We start from the raw sequence: 17,381 nt of genomic DNA, 5'->3' as shown, positions 1-17,381 counted from the left end.
CAATGTTCCATAATGGATTCCAAGACTCATTATTAATCTCCCATAGTCTCTTCAGGACCTTCTTGAAAGGGATCTCTCCTAGCAGATCACCCTTCAAAGAACCGAGTGAACCTTGGAGTTTAACATTAGTACTACAATCCCTGACACAATCACCTTTTGAACCTACTACCACTTACGATTTAAAGTTCTTATCCTGGAAATCAGTATTTTTAGCAGCCATCACATCGAGACGCATCTCCGAGCTTCAGGCCTTGTGCATAATACGCCCTTACATGGTCCTTCATAAGAACAGAGTATCACTCCGGACTAACCCCTCTTTTCTTTTTGATGTACTCAAAGATCTACGCCTGTTTGGCAGGACATTGACACTAAAAAGTATGTTTCCTGATAATATGATGACTGAAGGTGTTTTTAGAAAACCAAGTACTTTTGTTCCTCCTACAAATTCGACTGTTGAATTATTTCTAGATATTTGTGACAAACAGATCAGGGACAAGTTCTCTGAGAATCACACTAAAGGCTTTATTAATTTGTCAGTGAATGAGCGGCAAGCACTTTTTGAATTGAAACGCATGAATAGTATTGAAATACGACCAGCTGACAAAGGGGGTGGGATTGTCATACTTGATAGAGATGTGTATATTGGATGCATGTTGGATCTGTTAAGTGACTTGAACACCTACTCCCCTATCACAGGTACCATGTTGAAAGGGATTATTGACAGAATACAATTTTATGTGTTTGATCTGCTTATGACAGGGCTAATCTCTGAACAACTGTTTGAATATTTCAAAGTAGATCATCCAGTAGTACCCGTTGTTTATGGCCTTCCAAAGATGCATAAGAATTTACACCATCCACCCATGCGTCCTATTGTGTCTAGCAGGGGCTGGGCAACAGAGCCACTTTCTGTCTTTGTGGAAAAAAATCTCCGGATTGTGCTAGATAGTTTTCATACTGGCTTAGAGATACTGAATGTTTTTTGCAAGAGCTGAATAATCAGATGTTTTATCTGGTCATTGCTTTTTTGTCACACTTGATGTAGCCTCTCTGTTCACTGTTATCCCCAGTAGTTGGGGGATTGAGAATATTAGAGAAATATTATGTGCCAATGGATTTATTACTAGCAAAGTTGAACTCATTTGTACTCTCTTGGAGATTATTCTTGAGAATAATGTTTTTATTTTCAATGACTCCCATTATATCCAGAAGGTTGGCGTGGCTATGGGCACTGCTTGTGCCAATAACTACACCAACCTAACACTTGTGAATTGGGAGACTAAGTTTGTTCTCTCCAATAACAGATGTTGTAGTTCGATAAAATGGTTCAAACGTTTTGTCTATGATATTTTTTTGCTATGGCAAGATACAGAGGAGGAGTTAGTACAATTTTTACAGTACCTCAATGGATTGAATGACTTTTTGAGATTTACATATACATATTCAACAGAAGAGATTGATTTTTTAGATGTGAAAGTGAGTAAAAATTCCCTGTCATCTGTTTCCACTACTATATATAGGAAGGACGTTAGGAGGAATAACTTACTCCACAACAGCAGTATGCATCCCAATCACACAAAATGTAATGTTTTAAAAGGGCAGATTTATTGCACGATGCATCTCCATAGTGATGATACACAGCTAAATCTTGAACTAACTAAATTGAAAGAGGAATTTATTGAGAGGGGATATAAGCCCAGTGCCATTGAATCTCAGATTAGTGCCTCTTGGGTGGAGAGAAATAGAAGATGTAGACCTTATTTTGAGAATGTTCCCCCAAATGCCCAAACAGATGTTGGTAGAGCTGTTGATTCTCCATCTAATATTATCACCAATTGTACTGTAGGGGTTAGGATGCCACTAACCTTTGCTAGCAATGTGTGCATGGTATGTGATGTTAAGAACAATTGGGATATTCTCTTGACTAATCCTGAACTCAAAGATGTTATAGGTCTCCAACCCAGTTTTACTTTCAGGAATAACAAATCTCTTAAGAACCAGTTATGTTACAAATCCAAGGGTAGACATAATGCTCTACAATCTGATAGAATGGGCACATACCCATGCAGGAGATGTATGGCTTGTGTGTGTATATATGGGGAGGCACTTTTGTACATCCACAATTAGGCTTTGAGAATAGCACCACTTTATATGCTGATTGTCATACCAAGCTCGCTGTATATTTTTGTTTCTGTACGATCTGTTTTTCATTCTATGTAGGCAAAACAAATAGAGCCTTCAAGGAGAGAATTTTAGAACACCTGAGACATTAGGAATGCTAAAGAAACAAGTGCGTTGGCCATGCATGTTGCGAAAGAAGGCACTGCACATAAGTTTACATTTTTTGTTCTAGAAGTCATACACAATAGTATTAGAGGTGGTGACATCAATAATAAGACAGAATCAGTGGAACAGAAGTGGATTATACCTCATCAAGCTGACAAACCAATAGTAAGGTGTCTCTGAAGCCCTTTGTAAAAGCTAGAGCACTGAAACATTGACCAAGTAGTACCAGGCTTATGTCCTTGGTTTCTTACATATATCTTTGCTGTGGTTTTTATTTTAAATGTCCACAAGATTGACCAGTTTTATATACATATTTTTAGGCAGATTTTATTATATGTATATATATATATATATATATATATATATATATATATATATATATATATATATATATATATATATTTTTTTTATATATATATTTTAGTATTTTTAAATGTTGATACATTTTAGAATTTATATTTCTGTTTATGTGATAGACCAGAGTCATTTTTAATTGTGTACTTAGCAATTTTTGAGCTGCAATGTATGTTTTATAATGTTGCTGATTTACACACTGATGTTGGTTTTTTCACTGCTTAGACAAGGCAGTGAATGTGTTAAATTGGTTCAGTGATTAATGTGCCTCATTCGCTGCTAGAATGTTTAAAGATGTGACTTGAGTTTTAATATTTTGGTCTGAGGAAGCGGATGTAATCCGTGAAAGCGCTTACCTTGTGTTGCTATTAAAGAGTGCTGTGTTGGAACCAGTTTGCCTTTTTCTTCACTAAACCCTCTTTTCTGCCCAAAGTTATTTCAAAATTGACAATTAACCAGACCTACCAGTCTTTTTTCCTAACTACTCAAATAAAGGAGAATACTGTCTTTATTTACTGGATGTACATAGACAATTATGTTTTTATCTGGACAGAACTAAATAAGTACGTAAAACAGATCAGTTATTTGTTTCCTATTCAGGCCCGAAATTGGGAAACTGTCTCTAAACTGACCTTATCTAAGTGGTTGAGAAACTGTATTTCCTTTGTCTACCAACATAATAAAGTTCTTCTACCATGCAAGGTCAAAGCACACTCTACCAGATCAGTGGCGACTTCCGTTGCTTTTCATTCAAAGGCTTCAGTGGATGATATCTGTGCAGCTGCAACTTGGGCTCTACCCCTCATACCTTTATCACTCATTACAAATTGGATTTGGTCTCCAGGGGAGAGCATCCTTTGGTTAAATGGCACTCGGGAACATCCTTCCATAAGGGCCTCCCATCTTTAAGGAATGAAGGAAGATTACCAACATCAGATAAAGAAGTTATGTTCTTACCATAACATTCCATCTGTGTTCATCTTCATTCATTCATTCATTATGTTCCACCCTCCTTCCCCCTTCAATGGGCTCCTGGAGGATCGGATTTGGTCCAAATCCCGCATTAGGGTTTTCTGCTCAAAAAAAGCCTCTGCTTTCTTTATCACAGGCAAACTAATCTGAGGTAACAGGGAGAGGGGGCACTGTGGGTAAAGCATAGCTTGAGAGTTTTTTTGCTGGCACAAGCTTGTTATAAGGCCGACTCTGTTCCGAGGATGGAACCAACACCCATCAGTAATGAATGAATGAAGATGAGCAACACAGATGGAATGTTATGGTAAGAACACAACTGTACTTTCTTCATCTGTACCAAAGGACTCTCAAAATACCAGGACGTTTTGCACTTGGTTCCCAACAGATATCTTTCCAGATATTTTGGAGAGAGAGGAAAACTTTCTGCTAGTAGTCTTATAAAGCCAGTTAAAAAATTCACTTCATGAACTGATGACACTCCAAAATCCAGATAACTTTTGTGTTCCAAAAATCTTGTCGTGTTTGGGCCCTTTCTACAGACAGACATGTCTTTCTCCTTATACATGTGATTTTTCCATATCCACTCCTCAGGTTTCTTCAGATTCAGAACTTGAAGCCTTCTTGAGAGGCATCATTTTATCATAGGACCTTCCACAACATGTGCTTTATTTTCTCTTGTACAAAATGTGAAAAGTGGGGGTAGATGCTGATGCCAATCTGGATGTTAAAATATGGATGCTTACTATTTCACTTTTTTCAGGCAACATGTTCTGACATGAAGCTTCTGTCATGGGAAACAAACAATTCCTGGTACCACTGACCTTGGATAGAAGACTTCTGAGCTTTAAGCTCTGATAAGCAACTTGCCCTATAGGGTTCTATGTAAGACAGGTGTCCTTCATGTTAATCTATCCTACATGCTTGAGAATCACTCTTTGGCATCTTGTACCAATCTATCAACATTGTAGTGTTCTTTCTTCATAAGCAAGAGCAAGTCTTTGTGTGCCAGTGTGTCCACAGACAATTTTGGTACTATATGGGGAGGACAAAGGACATTAGCTGTGCGGGTCAGCAGTGTGGCTTCAAATAAAGTATACATGGTGTATTCATCACTGAATGAGTTCTACCAAAGTGGTTGGGTCATTGTTTTGTATATAATAAGCACAGTATACTGTTTTCAAGCACATTGGGGGCTCAGTACATTAGAGCTGCTGCCACCTCAGTGTATTTTAAAAATGTTTGCTTATGTATGAGGAGTTGCGACCTGGTGGTGTCTTCACACATTCGCAGTACAAAATAAGTTTGTTACCCACTCTATTAGCTGGTTAGGTTTTTGTAGTCTTTCAAGGCACTTGTATAATCTGTACATGATCCTAGGCATTCTTCAATAATAATGCTTGGAAGTGTGCTGATGTATTAATGTGTTAGAGTTGTGTAATGTACTTGTTTTAACAGTAAGTTTTGTTATTTCTTTGTATTCTTAACAGTATTCACTATGCAATGTTTGACAGAGTTGTCTTAAAATTTTTGGCATGGATTTCTAACTTTGAGCTAGTTGAGATGCTTACTGAAGAGAAATGGATATTACTCCATGCAAGATCCTTGGACTTCTGGGAAAATTGGCTAAATGAGTACCCTTGTTCAGGAGATGACAGCCTGTTAATCTATTGCAAGGTTAATTCTTTCAAATATCTTTTATTATGCAAATCTGTAAGACAGCTATACTTTATTGGGGTTTTTTTGTGTATCCAGAGACATTACTTCCTAAGCAAAGAACAAAAAGTAATCAGGCAAAATGTAATCTTTTCAGGTACAGAAACTGCAGAACATAATATCTGGCCGTGCAACACAGTATAACCATGACATGAAGAGGAAAGAGAGGGAATACAATAAACTCAAAGAGCGATTACACCAGTTGGTAATGGAGAAAAAAGATAAAAAGTTCAGTAAGTACTTCAAAACAAGCTAAAAACTATATATTTTTATTGAGATATTTCTGTTCTTGCAGAGTGCTATGCATGTTCTAATGTAACATAGCAGAAATCTTTTTTATTGTTTATAATGGAAATAAGATTTTTTTTTTATTTTTGGAAAATGCATGTTTACATAGTCTGTTGGAGCAAACTCAAATATGCACTGCCAGAATCTTGATTCAATGAGACCCCTGGACTATATATTTTATTTATGTTTTATTGACCAAAATACGCCTACTAAGCCAGTGGTCTCTTTTCAGAGGACACTTTGGGTGATATTTATACTGACTTGGGGAATTTCACCAGGGCATCGATAAGTGATGTTGGATCTTTTACATCTACCTGAGCGACCGCTAACTTGGGTAGATGGGGCCTTATCTTAATGTCTCATCCAAAGGAAAGCATACTTTGAGTGCACCTTTCACTAATGCTACATTGTATTTTCGGTAATGGAAAAAAAATACAATTACCTGGGGTAGGAACAGCACCAAAGACAAGTGTGCTTATTTGTTAAGGCACTGATGCCACTAAAGTGGACACTAAAACAACAATCCAACTAAGTCACAGTAACCCGCACGCACACATTGAGAAAGAAAGGCAGACTTGGCACCCACTGTGAGGATTATTCATTAGCACCTTTATTAATAGGTTCATAGGTTTATATGTTGGTACTAGGCTATCGGCCCTAGGGCCTATACAAGCCTAGCCATAACAATTCCCTGGCTATTTCTTCCCACGCTATTTACTTCCTGGACCCCTGTCTAGTAGAGCGACTGACATGATCCTTGGGGTGAATTTCCTTTCTCCCATCCAATCATCAAGGTTCCTTTTGAAGCTGGCCAAAGAGGCACTCTGCTTGACATGTGTGGGCAGTCTATTCCAGAGTCTGGGGAGTCTCTGGGTCAGGAACATAACCCTCCAGCATGTTTTGTTTATTGTGATGACAAGGTTTAGAACCCTGGTGCATGTGGCTCTGAGGGATTGGGATTTCTTTAAGTGTAGCATGCCCAACAGTTCTGGGTTTGACATGGCCTTGTATGTTAAGCAGAGATCGCCTCTGAGTAGACGATATGCGACAGTGTATAGCTGGAGTTTTTTAAGGCGATCAGCATAGGGCATCTGCTTTAGGCCTGTGGTTCTTTTAGTGAGGTATTTCTGCGGCCTTTCCAGTTGTTGCAGGTGTCTTTGAGAGGTACATATCAAGTGGGGCATTGTATTCTATAATGGATCTAATGAGGGATGAGTACAGTGGGACAATGACCTAATTTTTTCTGGATGAAAAGCCCTTGGTGATCAGGTGTGCCACATAGAAGGATTTCCTGACTGTTGTAGCGATGTGGTTATCAAAGGTGAGACCACTGTACACCTGTGTCCCTAAGTCTCTTATCACACTTTCGGTGTTTAGTGTACTGCCACCTTTGTGGTAATTCATGGTTGCATGTTTTTTCCCAAAGGGGATAACTATACATTTCTTGGCATTGAGCTTGAGCCCATTGCTCTGGCACCAAGCATCTGTTTCTGTAAGGCCCTTTTGTAGAGTATCCACAACATTTGGAGATTCAATAATGGCTCCCAGTTTGCAGTCATCTGCAAAATCTGTTAGCCAGAGTCCCTTAGTATTGGCCTGTACTTCAGAGAAGTTGATGCCAAACAAGAATGGTCCCAGGACTGAACCCTGAGGTACTCCTCTTGTCACTTACCTGGAGCTGGATTTGGAGTCAGCTACTTTTACAGTGTGGGTTCTGTCAGTAAACCAGTTGGCAACCCATCGAGTGATGTAGGGATTAATGCCAAGCTTAGTAAGTTTATCTATGATTCCAGAGTGGGGGATGGTGTCAAAGGCATTGGTGAGGTCCAGATAGGCTGTGTGGACCGCCTTACCCTCATCCACGGCTCTGAAGACTGATTCGAAGAAGTCAGTCAGGTTCAGGAGACAAGATCGGCCCTTCACGAACCCAAACTGGGTGGGGTCCAGTGTTTGAAGGTTGCCAATGTCTTTGTTTATAAGTTCCATGATAATACGTTCCATTGCCTTGCAGATCAGGCTCGTCAGACTGATGGGGCAGTAGTTCCCAGGATCCAAGGTGGATCCCCCCTTGTGGAGTGGGATAACTGTAGCTGTGCGCCACTCAGTGGGCACAAAGCCTGAGGTGAGGCTATGATTAAACATGACACTTAGATGAGGTGCCAGTTCATTTTGTAGTTCATGTAGTACACAGCCCAGGATGTCATCTGGTCCCATGGATGCTGTATTCTTAGCTTTGGAAAGTGCGTTTTTTACCTGTGTGGATGTTACCGGAATTTGGCAATCTTTCGGTATTGACATTGGGCCATTTAGGGGGTGAGAGGGGGGTGAAGTTGGCACTGAATCGATCTGCCAGGATGTTGGCAATTTCCTTGGGATCAGTATATTTAATGTCATTCTGTTGTAGCTCAGAGCCGATCTGAGCATTTCCGTTTAGATTCTTGACATAGTTAAAAATGCCTTGTGGTTGTGTTTGGAATCTTTGGCAATTTTATTTTCGTAACTAGCTTTGGAGGATTTTGAGGGATCTGAGCTTCTTAGTGAGGCTGGTATGGGAGTTTTTTGCATCCTGGGATTTTCCTCTTTTCTGCGCAGGTTCTTCCTTTTGTTGTAAAGTTTGTTTATGGCAGGGGACCATCAGATCGGCTTAATTTTTTTGGAGGAGAGCATCTTGGCTCTATTTGGGATGGCACGGTTAATGCATGAGTGGATGTGCTCGTACAGTGCCTTAGTGTAAGACTCAGCAGTTGAACTTTCAGTTCCCGTCTGCATGGGTGTCATGAAGTTTGTCACTTCTGACTTGAGTAGCATGAAGTTGGCTTTGGAGAAGTTTTTTATGGAGGTTCCCTTACTGGGGGGTGGGTGTGGGATGTGGATGTTAAGGGTGATTAGCTTATGGTCTGACCTGACCAATGAGGGGGTGACCATAGGTGTGGAGCATCGATTTCCCATGTTGGTAATGACCAGGTCTAGGATATTGGAGCCCCTGGTGGGACAATGGATTAGTTGATCCAGGGTGTTGGAATTTATGAATTCCAAGAACCGTTGGGCAAAGGTGTTGGTACAAGAGTAGTTTTCCCAGTTAATAGCAGGGTAGTTGAAGTCACCCAATATTAGGGTGTTTGGTTTTATCTTAATATTTTCCAGTATGTTTAGAAAGTGTAGTGAGAAACTTGGGGCATGGTGGAGGATCTGTAGCAAGCTACAATTTGGATTGCAATCTTACCTAGTGTTAGTTGCACCTGGAGAATTTCAGACGCATTGTGTTGGGCAACTAGCTTGGTGGTGTGAATATCCTTGGTGACTATGGACACTCCTCCACCTTTAGTGTTTCGATCCTGGTTTGGTGGCCGAAAAGTTTGGTAAGAGTTGTAGCCTGGTATTGCAGGGGTGCTTTCTGGAGCCTTGAACCAGGTCACAGTTACTGCACAGATATCGATATTCTCCATTTTTAGGAGTGCCTCGAGAGAGTGCATTTTGAGGTTTAGACTTCTAGCATTGAGTAACATTACCTTCAGATTTTGCATGCTTGTACCTGTTACAGTGGTGGTTTTGTCCTTTGAACTTTGCCTAAAAAGGCACTATAGGGGTGGCAAGACCCTTAGCCAGTAACCTGAATCCCAGGGGCGACAGGTGCAGACCATCTCTGGCAAAGCATCATGGACTGTCGAGCATGTCTTCCCAGGCAGACAGATACTGGATCCCCTTTGAATGACACCAGAAGCTTAGCCAATTGTTGAATTCAATCATTTTGTCCTTATATTGTGGTATCATTCAGGGCGAAGGCAGGGTGCTACTCAGGTCTAGGGTCATACCTGCCTGGGCCACATGATCTGAGAGGTCTTTCATGTCTCTTTTCATGTAGTCCAGGGAGGTACATCTTAAGTCATTCACTCCAACATGGACAATGACAGAGTCATATTTGTACTTGTTGTGGAGTGACTTGAGTGCATGTGTTATGTGGCGGATCATGGCACCCGACAGGCAGCTGACTGTAATTTTCTCCTTGTTTAGCCTGGTGAGTGGGGACATCAGTGTGCCTGACTATAGAGTCACCTATGACTAAAGTGTTAGGTACATTGTCTTGCCTTAGGGGCTGTTGCTGGGTGGCACTTGGGTTGTGATTGGTGTTTGTTTGCTTTTCCAGCTTCAGAGGTCCTTGTTGCTTGAACAGGTTACAGTTAAGAGCCTCCGCATATGTGGATTTAGTGTTGCTATGTGTGGGTGTTGGTGTGGGTTTAAAAGGGCTATGTGTTGATTGAGGTGTAGTGCGGGTGTTAATTTTTTCCTCTCGACTGTCTAGCACAATCTTGGGTGGAGAGCGCTTTGCTTCCAGTTTGGCTATGTAAGTTCATCTCTCACAGGTTGTAGTGTTGGGTGGTAGAAGGAGAGCATTGTCTGTGTAAATGAGACAATTGCTGCATTGCCCAGATTCACCAGGTGGACAGGAGAAATCACCGGAAGCTGACCCTTGGACATGTCTGGTCTGGTGCTGTTTTTTTTTTTTTTTTGTTTTGTTTTGTTTTGTTTTTTTTAAGTACAAGAGCTGTTTTCCCTTACCTTAGCAAGCTCCGTTGCAATTCTAGGCTGTTTAGTGCCTATGATTAATTTCCCCTTATTAACAAGGAGAAATATTTAAGTTCTGAGGGTATAACACTTCCATATAGGTTGTATTTACTTAAAGAGGAACTTCGGAAAACCTGTTTTTCTTTAACATTTTTGTGAAATTGGGAATTCTGCATTTCCTCAGTGGCTTATAGTTTATGTATGTGATTAGAAGCTCTTCAGCATTTGTGTGATTAATTTATTTGTTAGTCAACTGCAAAGGTGATCTGATCCAGGCAGACCTGCTCTAGTTATAGCTCAGTCAGGTCACAGGTAAAGGTAAATGAAGATAGACAGTAAAGGGGGATGCACTGCATAAGAATGAATTCCCGAATACCGAAACCAGAAATCTGAAATTTAAAAGGTGAGGTGAAATGGGGGGGGGGAGGTCAGTACTCCACATATCTTAGATAAGTGTTTGAAATTGATGATGTGAAGTTGTTAAATCTCGCTGTTTATTCTTACTGATGGGTTCGGAGCCGATAGCAAAGCTCAAGGTTTGCCAGTAGCTCGAGACCAAGTCCCTTATCCCACAATGCACTGCTGGAGTTACCTCAGATCTAGTTTGCCGCGGCATGAGAGATCTCAGTGATCCAGCTAGCTCGGACCATTTTTGAAAAAATAACAGCAAGTCTATTTAAAAAGTTCTCCTTTTTGTTTAAAAAAATAGTGTGCGTTACTATTAGGTCTTTTCAATATATTTTCAATATATCATCTATAGTTTCAATAGTTATAAATAGTTTAAAAGTTAGTGCCTTGTTGGCTTCTTCGGTTGTGTGGGCCTTTAGCCCTATTTACTCTTATTAATCTTGTCATAGTCAGGCTTTTTCTGTGGACCTCTTTAGCCTTATTTGTAATCTCTAGTTACATTGTTATAGATAGTGCCTGTATTGGGCTTAGTTATTTGTGGATACTTTCAAGTGAAAGGACTTTACTGTTTTACCTTTTGCAGTTTACTCTTTGTTTTATTTAAATATGTCGGATGAGAAGGAGAAATCCCATCCTAAATCGGGATTTAAAAAATGCCCAGATTGTGGGGAGAAAATGTCCTTCACTGGTGGACACATTCAATGTGTCTACTGTCTGGGGGCTAAACACCTCCAAGACACCCGCAGCATTTGCCATTTGCCACTCCTTTTCTTCAAGAGTCCTCTTGGAGAGGAGGAGGAAACTTAGACATGGGATTGCTACAGCAATCTTTTTTCGAGGTGTTGAGTTGCCTTGAGGGTACTAGTACGTCCTCAAAATCCAAATCTTCAGGCAAAGTGACAAAGAAGGCAAAAATTTCAGAAGGAGGGTTATCGGTTCCACAGACATTGGAACAGAGTACCTTTGATTTGGAGCCAGCTCTCTGTATTGGAGCCGGTCTCTGAAGTTCCTTCTTCCCCTCTGCTCCAGTCAGCACCTTTGGTGCATTCAGCTAAGTCCTAAGTCAGCCTTTCAGATTTGGACATGGATCGGCTAGTGCAGAAGCTTTTACAGGCACCAGGACTTGCCAAATTGCTGTCAGCCCCGACCAGCTTGGTGCCGAAAACCATGGAACTGGATTTGTCTACTCCACCTCCGAGCCGAGCCGTACTGGACTCAGAGCCGAAGGAAACTGAACACTTGATAGTTGAATCCTTGGAGCCGATACCCACACTGGTGTTATCAGCTCCATCTACTCTGGTGTCCTTGGCATCGATGCTCTCCCGTCCGGTCCAGGGAGGATAGTCGAACCGATTTGTTGGTGCCGACTCTTCCTCTCGGGGCTTCAGCTCGGATGAGCTTGGCTCCTACCTCGGGCTCGGTGCCCAGGGTTTCGGTGCGGGAGGATCAGACGGTACTCTCGGGTCAGTCTACTCCTTCTCGTCGGAGCCATGGTGCCTTCGATGCTATGAGGAGAGTTTGGTCTCCAAAGACAATGTCAGCATCGGTTCAGCCTTCCCTCTCCCCTTGAGCTCCTGTGTCTGCTTCTACATCTACCAATCCATCTAAGCGTAGAGACCCTGAGCCTCAAGTACCCCCACATGGTGTCCCCTACTCTTCTGAGACCTCCCCAGATCCCCCCACTGAGGAGGTGACCAGGAAGAGACTGTGCAAGAGGAGGCACTTAGACTCCCCACAGGAGTCTTTGACATCTGATACGGACTTAGATGAGTCGGGTCCCCTTGATCCCCTCTGAGGATATCTCCTTGCCCTCACCAAGAATGATGCCACAGTATAAAGACAAAATGATCAGTTTCAACAATTGGCTAAAGTATTGGTGTCATTCAAAGGGGATCCAGTGTCTGTCAGCCTGGGATGACATGCTCGACAAGCCACGTTGCTTCGCTAGGGACGGCTTGCACCAGTCACCCTTAGGCTTTCGTATACTGGCCAAGGCTCTTGCCACCCCCATAGTGCCTTTTTTAGGCAGGCTCAAAGGACAAACCCACCTCCATAGACAACCCAAGGAAAAAAAACTAAAGGTAATGCTACTCAATGCCAGAAGTCTAAACCTCAAGATGCACGCACTCAAGGCTGTCCTCAGTATGGAGAAAATCGATGTCTGTGCAGTAACAGAAACCTGGTTCAAGGCTCCTGAGAGCACCCCAGCACCACCAGGTTATAACTCATACCATGCGTTTCGGCCCCAAAACTCGATCCGAAGCACAAAAGGAGGGGGAGTATCTATATTCATCAAAGATACCTACACCTCCAGGTTAGTGGCACTGCACGAAGCATCGGAAACCATCCATGTGCAACTAACAGCGGGCAAAACTGCCTTTCAGTTTATAGCCTGCTACAGAACACCCTCCCTATTACAGGAACCCCACTTGGCATTCCTGAGAACACTGGAGAATATGAAGGTCTCTCCATACACTATGTTATTGGTTGACTTCAACTACCCAAACATTGACTGGGAAAACTACTCAAGCCCAAACACCCTCGCCCAACGGTTCCTTAAATTTCTAAACTCTAACGCAATGGAACAACTGGTCACCACTCCCACAATAGGGAACAACATTATTGGACCTGGTCATCACCAACATGGAGACTCTATGTTCCACACCAGAGGTAATCCCCTCATTGGTAAGATCAGACCATAGACAAATTTCCCTGGACATCCATATCCCGTCCCCATCCCCAGCCAAGGAAATCCCTGTAAAGAATTTCTCAAAAGCCAACTTTGCACTTCTCAAGACTTGAGGTGGAATCCTTCAAAGCCCCTGGGCCAGAGGATAATACAGCCCAATCCGCAGAATCCTTTACAAATGCATTCTATGAGCACCTGCAGGAATACATGGATCGTGCTATCCCAAATAAAACCAAGACTCACTCCTCCAAAAACAGGAGACCGGTCTGGTGGACCCCAGCCATAAATAAGCTATACAACAGAAGGAGGAAGCTACTACATGACAGAGCAAAATCCCAAAAAGGGAAGGCATCTCTGATCAGTATTAGCAAGAAACTTTGATCCCTCATAAAATCATCAAAGGCCAGTTTCGAAAGAAAAATTGCCCTAGACACTAAAGATAATCACAAGGCCTTCTTTAGTTAAATCAGGCACATGGGTGGAAACTCCCAGATATGCTCTGAATTATTGCATAACGGTACAAAATATACCGAACCTACAGACATAGCCAACATCCCGGCAGATAGATTCAGCGCAAACTTCTCCTCCCCCTTCCCCCCAAAGGAGCAAATGCCTATCCCAACTGAATGTAACCTCCCTGACATCACAGATGCACAGGTGAAAGCTGCCCTCTCCAAAGCAAAAAACAGCATCTGTGGGACTGGACGGTGTCCCAGGCTGTGTCTTACACGAGCTACAAGAAGAACTGAACCCTCACATTAAGTCACTTTTCAAACTTAGCCTTACTACAGGATATGTACCCAAAGAGTGGCGTACAGCTACAGTGGTCCCACTCCACAAAGGTGGTGCCACAACGGACCCCGGAAACTATCGCCCCATAAGCCTGACTAGTCTGGTCTGTAAAGCTATGGAGCGTATTATCATGGAACTCATAAACAAAGACATTGGGAGCCTCCAGACACTGGACCCTACCCAATTCGGCTTTAAGGGCAGATCTTGCCTCTTAAACCTAGTTGATTTCTTTGAAACAGTTACCAAAGCCATAGATGAGGGCAAGGTAGTCCACACAGCCTACCTGGACCTCGCAAAAGCCTTCGACACAATACCCCACTCGGGCATCATAAATAAGCTTACCAGCTTAAATATCAACCCCTATATCACAAGATGGGTTGCAAACTGGCTCAGAGATAGAACCCACATGATCAGAATCGCAGGTGCCATGTCCGAATCCAAACCAGTTACAAGTGGCGTCCCACAGGGCTCAGTTCTGGGACCTCTCTTGTTCGGTATATACTTCTCTGAGATTCAGGCAAACACGGGGGGGATTATGGCTGACAAAGTTCGCAGATGGCTGCAAACTAGGGGCCATAATCGAATCTCCAGCTGACACAAGCATCCTCCAAAAGGGTCTCACAGAGATGGATGCTTGGTGCTAGAGCCACGACCTCAAGCTAAATGCTAAAAAGTGCATAGTCATCCCCTTTGGGGAAAACAAGGTGCCCACAAATTACCACATAACTGGTAATCCATTAAGTACGGAAGAAGTAATTAGAGATTTGGGGACCAACGTAGATAGTAATCGGTCCTTTGATAATCACGTTGCCAAAGTGGTTAGAAAGACCTTCTATATAGCCCACCTTATCACGAAAGGGTTCGCATCTAGATCAAGAGAGGTCATTGTGCCCCTCTACTCATCACTCATCAGACCCATAATTGAATACAATGCCCCTTTTCAGATGTACCTTACCCGACACCTGCAGCAACTGGAGAGACCCCAAAAGTACCTCACCAAGAGGATCATGGGCTACAAACAGATGTCCTATGCAGCTCGACTAAAGAAACTCCAGCTCTACTCAGTTGCTTACCGCCTACTCAGAGGCGATCTATGCCTGACATACAAAGCCATGTCAAACCCAGAATTAATGGACATGCTCCACCTCAAAAAATCCAAGTCCCTTAGTGCTACACGCTCCAGGGACCTTAACCTCAGCACAAAAATAAATAGGACATGCTGGAGGGACAGATTCATTTCCCAGAGGCTCCCCTCACTCTGGAATAGAATCCCAATTCATGTTAGACATAGCCCCTCGCTGACCCTCTTCAAGCGAAATCTGGATGCGTGGATGGGAAATCGCAAATTTACCCCTGGGATCTCTTCTGTGTCCCTGCTAGCCAGAGGCACAGTAAACTAATCTTAAAAGTGTACCTTCTGTGACCTACTTTACAGAAGCACAGTAGGCCAATCTAATAGGGAGGCGGAAGCCGAATACACTCTGGCTAGGCTTATAAATGCCCTAGGGCAGATAGCCTAGTATCTACCTATGAACCTATGAGATACTAGAGATCCTTAGTCAGAGGGGTGATTGGCAGTCCAAGACCCCTACTGAGGATGTGTCCGTGCTCTTGAAGGCTTTTGGGTCTCAACCTTCCACTTCTTGGGTGTCTCCGCCTTATGACGAGCTCATGGAACTGATTTCTCGTAAGGTGCGGGAGTCACCGGAGGCCATGGAACCTGTTCCTCGTAAGCCTAATAAATTCATGTCTGCCCCAGTGGACAAGCCATTTTTGACAAAGGGAGTACCTGTTGATGCCATGGTGGTAGCTGCAGCCACTAAATAGGAAGTATCTGAGACATCCACCTCTATCCATCCCCCTAACAGAGATTCTAGGGTTTTGGATAGATATGGGAAGCGCATGTTTAGTTCAGCGACTTTTTCTCTGCGATCACTGAACTACTTAACCCATTTTACGAGACTACAGAGAGATCTCCTGAAAGAGCTAGGAGATACTCTCCAGGGTACGGTAGCTGCAGGGGTGGCCGACAAAGTCAACGCCGAGCTCGCTACCCTAAACTCAGTGGTAAACTCGTCCATGCATCTCATATCCTATGCAGCTGATGGTTCGAGTAGAGCCGCTAGTTCGGGCATTGCTCTTCGAAGACAAGCCTGGATGCATCTCTGTTCCTTTGCAGAACCCTTTAAGTCTTTATTAGTACCCTATTCGATGGCTCATCACTGTTTGGGCCCAAAGTAAAGGAAACTTTAACCAGGTGTGAACATGAAGGCAAGACCTTATCTGCCGATGGAGTCCATTTTTCGACCCCTACTCACCCCTACCCCAAGAGCCCTAGGGGAGATGGAAAATGTGGTTCCGAAAAGCACAGGCAGCCTTTCAGGACACACGTGAAGAAACCCCCTCTAGAGGCAGAGGAGGGGTTATAATGGAAGACGCCGCCCCCACGGCAGAGGGGGTCCGCAGCAACAGGGTGACAGGGGTCAGTTCTCTGGTCATCTCTACCAGCGCCCCTGAAAGGGGGCCCGACTGTTCGGCTCTGGTGGCAGTCAAGGGTCTCTTGTCTTTGTACACAGAAACCTGGCTAAATATAACATCAGATACTTGGGTAGAAAGCATAATTTCCAGAGGATATTTCATTCCATTCTCTTCCCCACCTATTCCCGTTAATAGAATCCCAGATGTTCCACCCAATCTCAGGGAACAAGCAATCGTAGAGGTCCACAGATTACTAGAAAGAGTCATCCAACCAGTCTCAGCAGACCAAGTTGGATTCGGAACTTACTCAAGATTCTTTTAGGTACCAAAGAAAACAGGGGACTGGAGACCTATCTTGGACCTCAGCAGACTCGACCAGTTCGTAAAGAAAGAGAAGTTCCGAATGGTCACGCTTCAGTCCATTCCTCCCTTCTTAGGGAAAGGCGATTGGATGTGCTCCATAGATCTCAAGGATGCGTACTACCACATAAAGATGAACAGAAGCTCCAGAGATTATCTGCACTTCCGGCTGGGAGCCAATCATTACCAGTTTCGAGCCCTGCCCTTTGGTCTCACTACAGCCCCCAGAGTGTTCACCAAATGCATGGCAGTGGTCACGGCTCACCTGTGACGTCTAGGATTCCAGGCGTTTCCATACCTAGACGATTGGCTCCTAACTGCTGCCACCAGGCATCAGTTGATTCAGGCAACACAATACACTCTTGACACTCTGCCATCAATTGGGCATTACAATCAACTTCAAAAAGTCTGCCTTATCGCCATCGCAGCATACCATTTTTATTGGAGCAGAATTAGATACCTCAACTACCACTCTACG

The 17,381-nt window shown here is 43.1% G+C and overlaps 1 protein-coding gene across 1 annotated transcript in view; it reads left to right on the top strand.

Annotated features, from left to right (window-relative positions):
• Positions 1-17,381, top strand: part of LOC122814292 (SSX family member 2 interacting protein) — a 1,175,977-nt gene that overhangs the window by 107,251 nt on the left and 1,051,345 nt on the right. Inside the window, exon 3 of the mRNA XM_044086880.1 lies at positions 5,423-5,558. Within this exon, the coding sequence (XP_043942815.1) occupies positions 5,423-5,558 (136 nt within the window). The remainder of the gene's footprint in view (positions 1-5,422; positions 5,559-17,381) is intronic.

The sequence above is a fragment of the Protopterus annectens genome, chromosome 10.part0 (assembly GCF_019279795.1).
Source record: "Protopterus annectens isolate FY-2018-M chromosome 10.part0, PAN1.0, whole genome shotgun sequence".
NCBI classification, from domain to species: domain Eukaryota; kingdom Metazoa; phylum Chordata; order Ceratodontiformes; family Protopteridae; genus Protopterus; species Protopterus annectens.
Note: the sequence above shows the minus strand (reverse complement) of the source record. Positions and strands in the feature narration are given on the sequence as shown.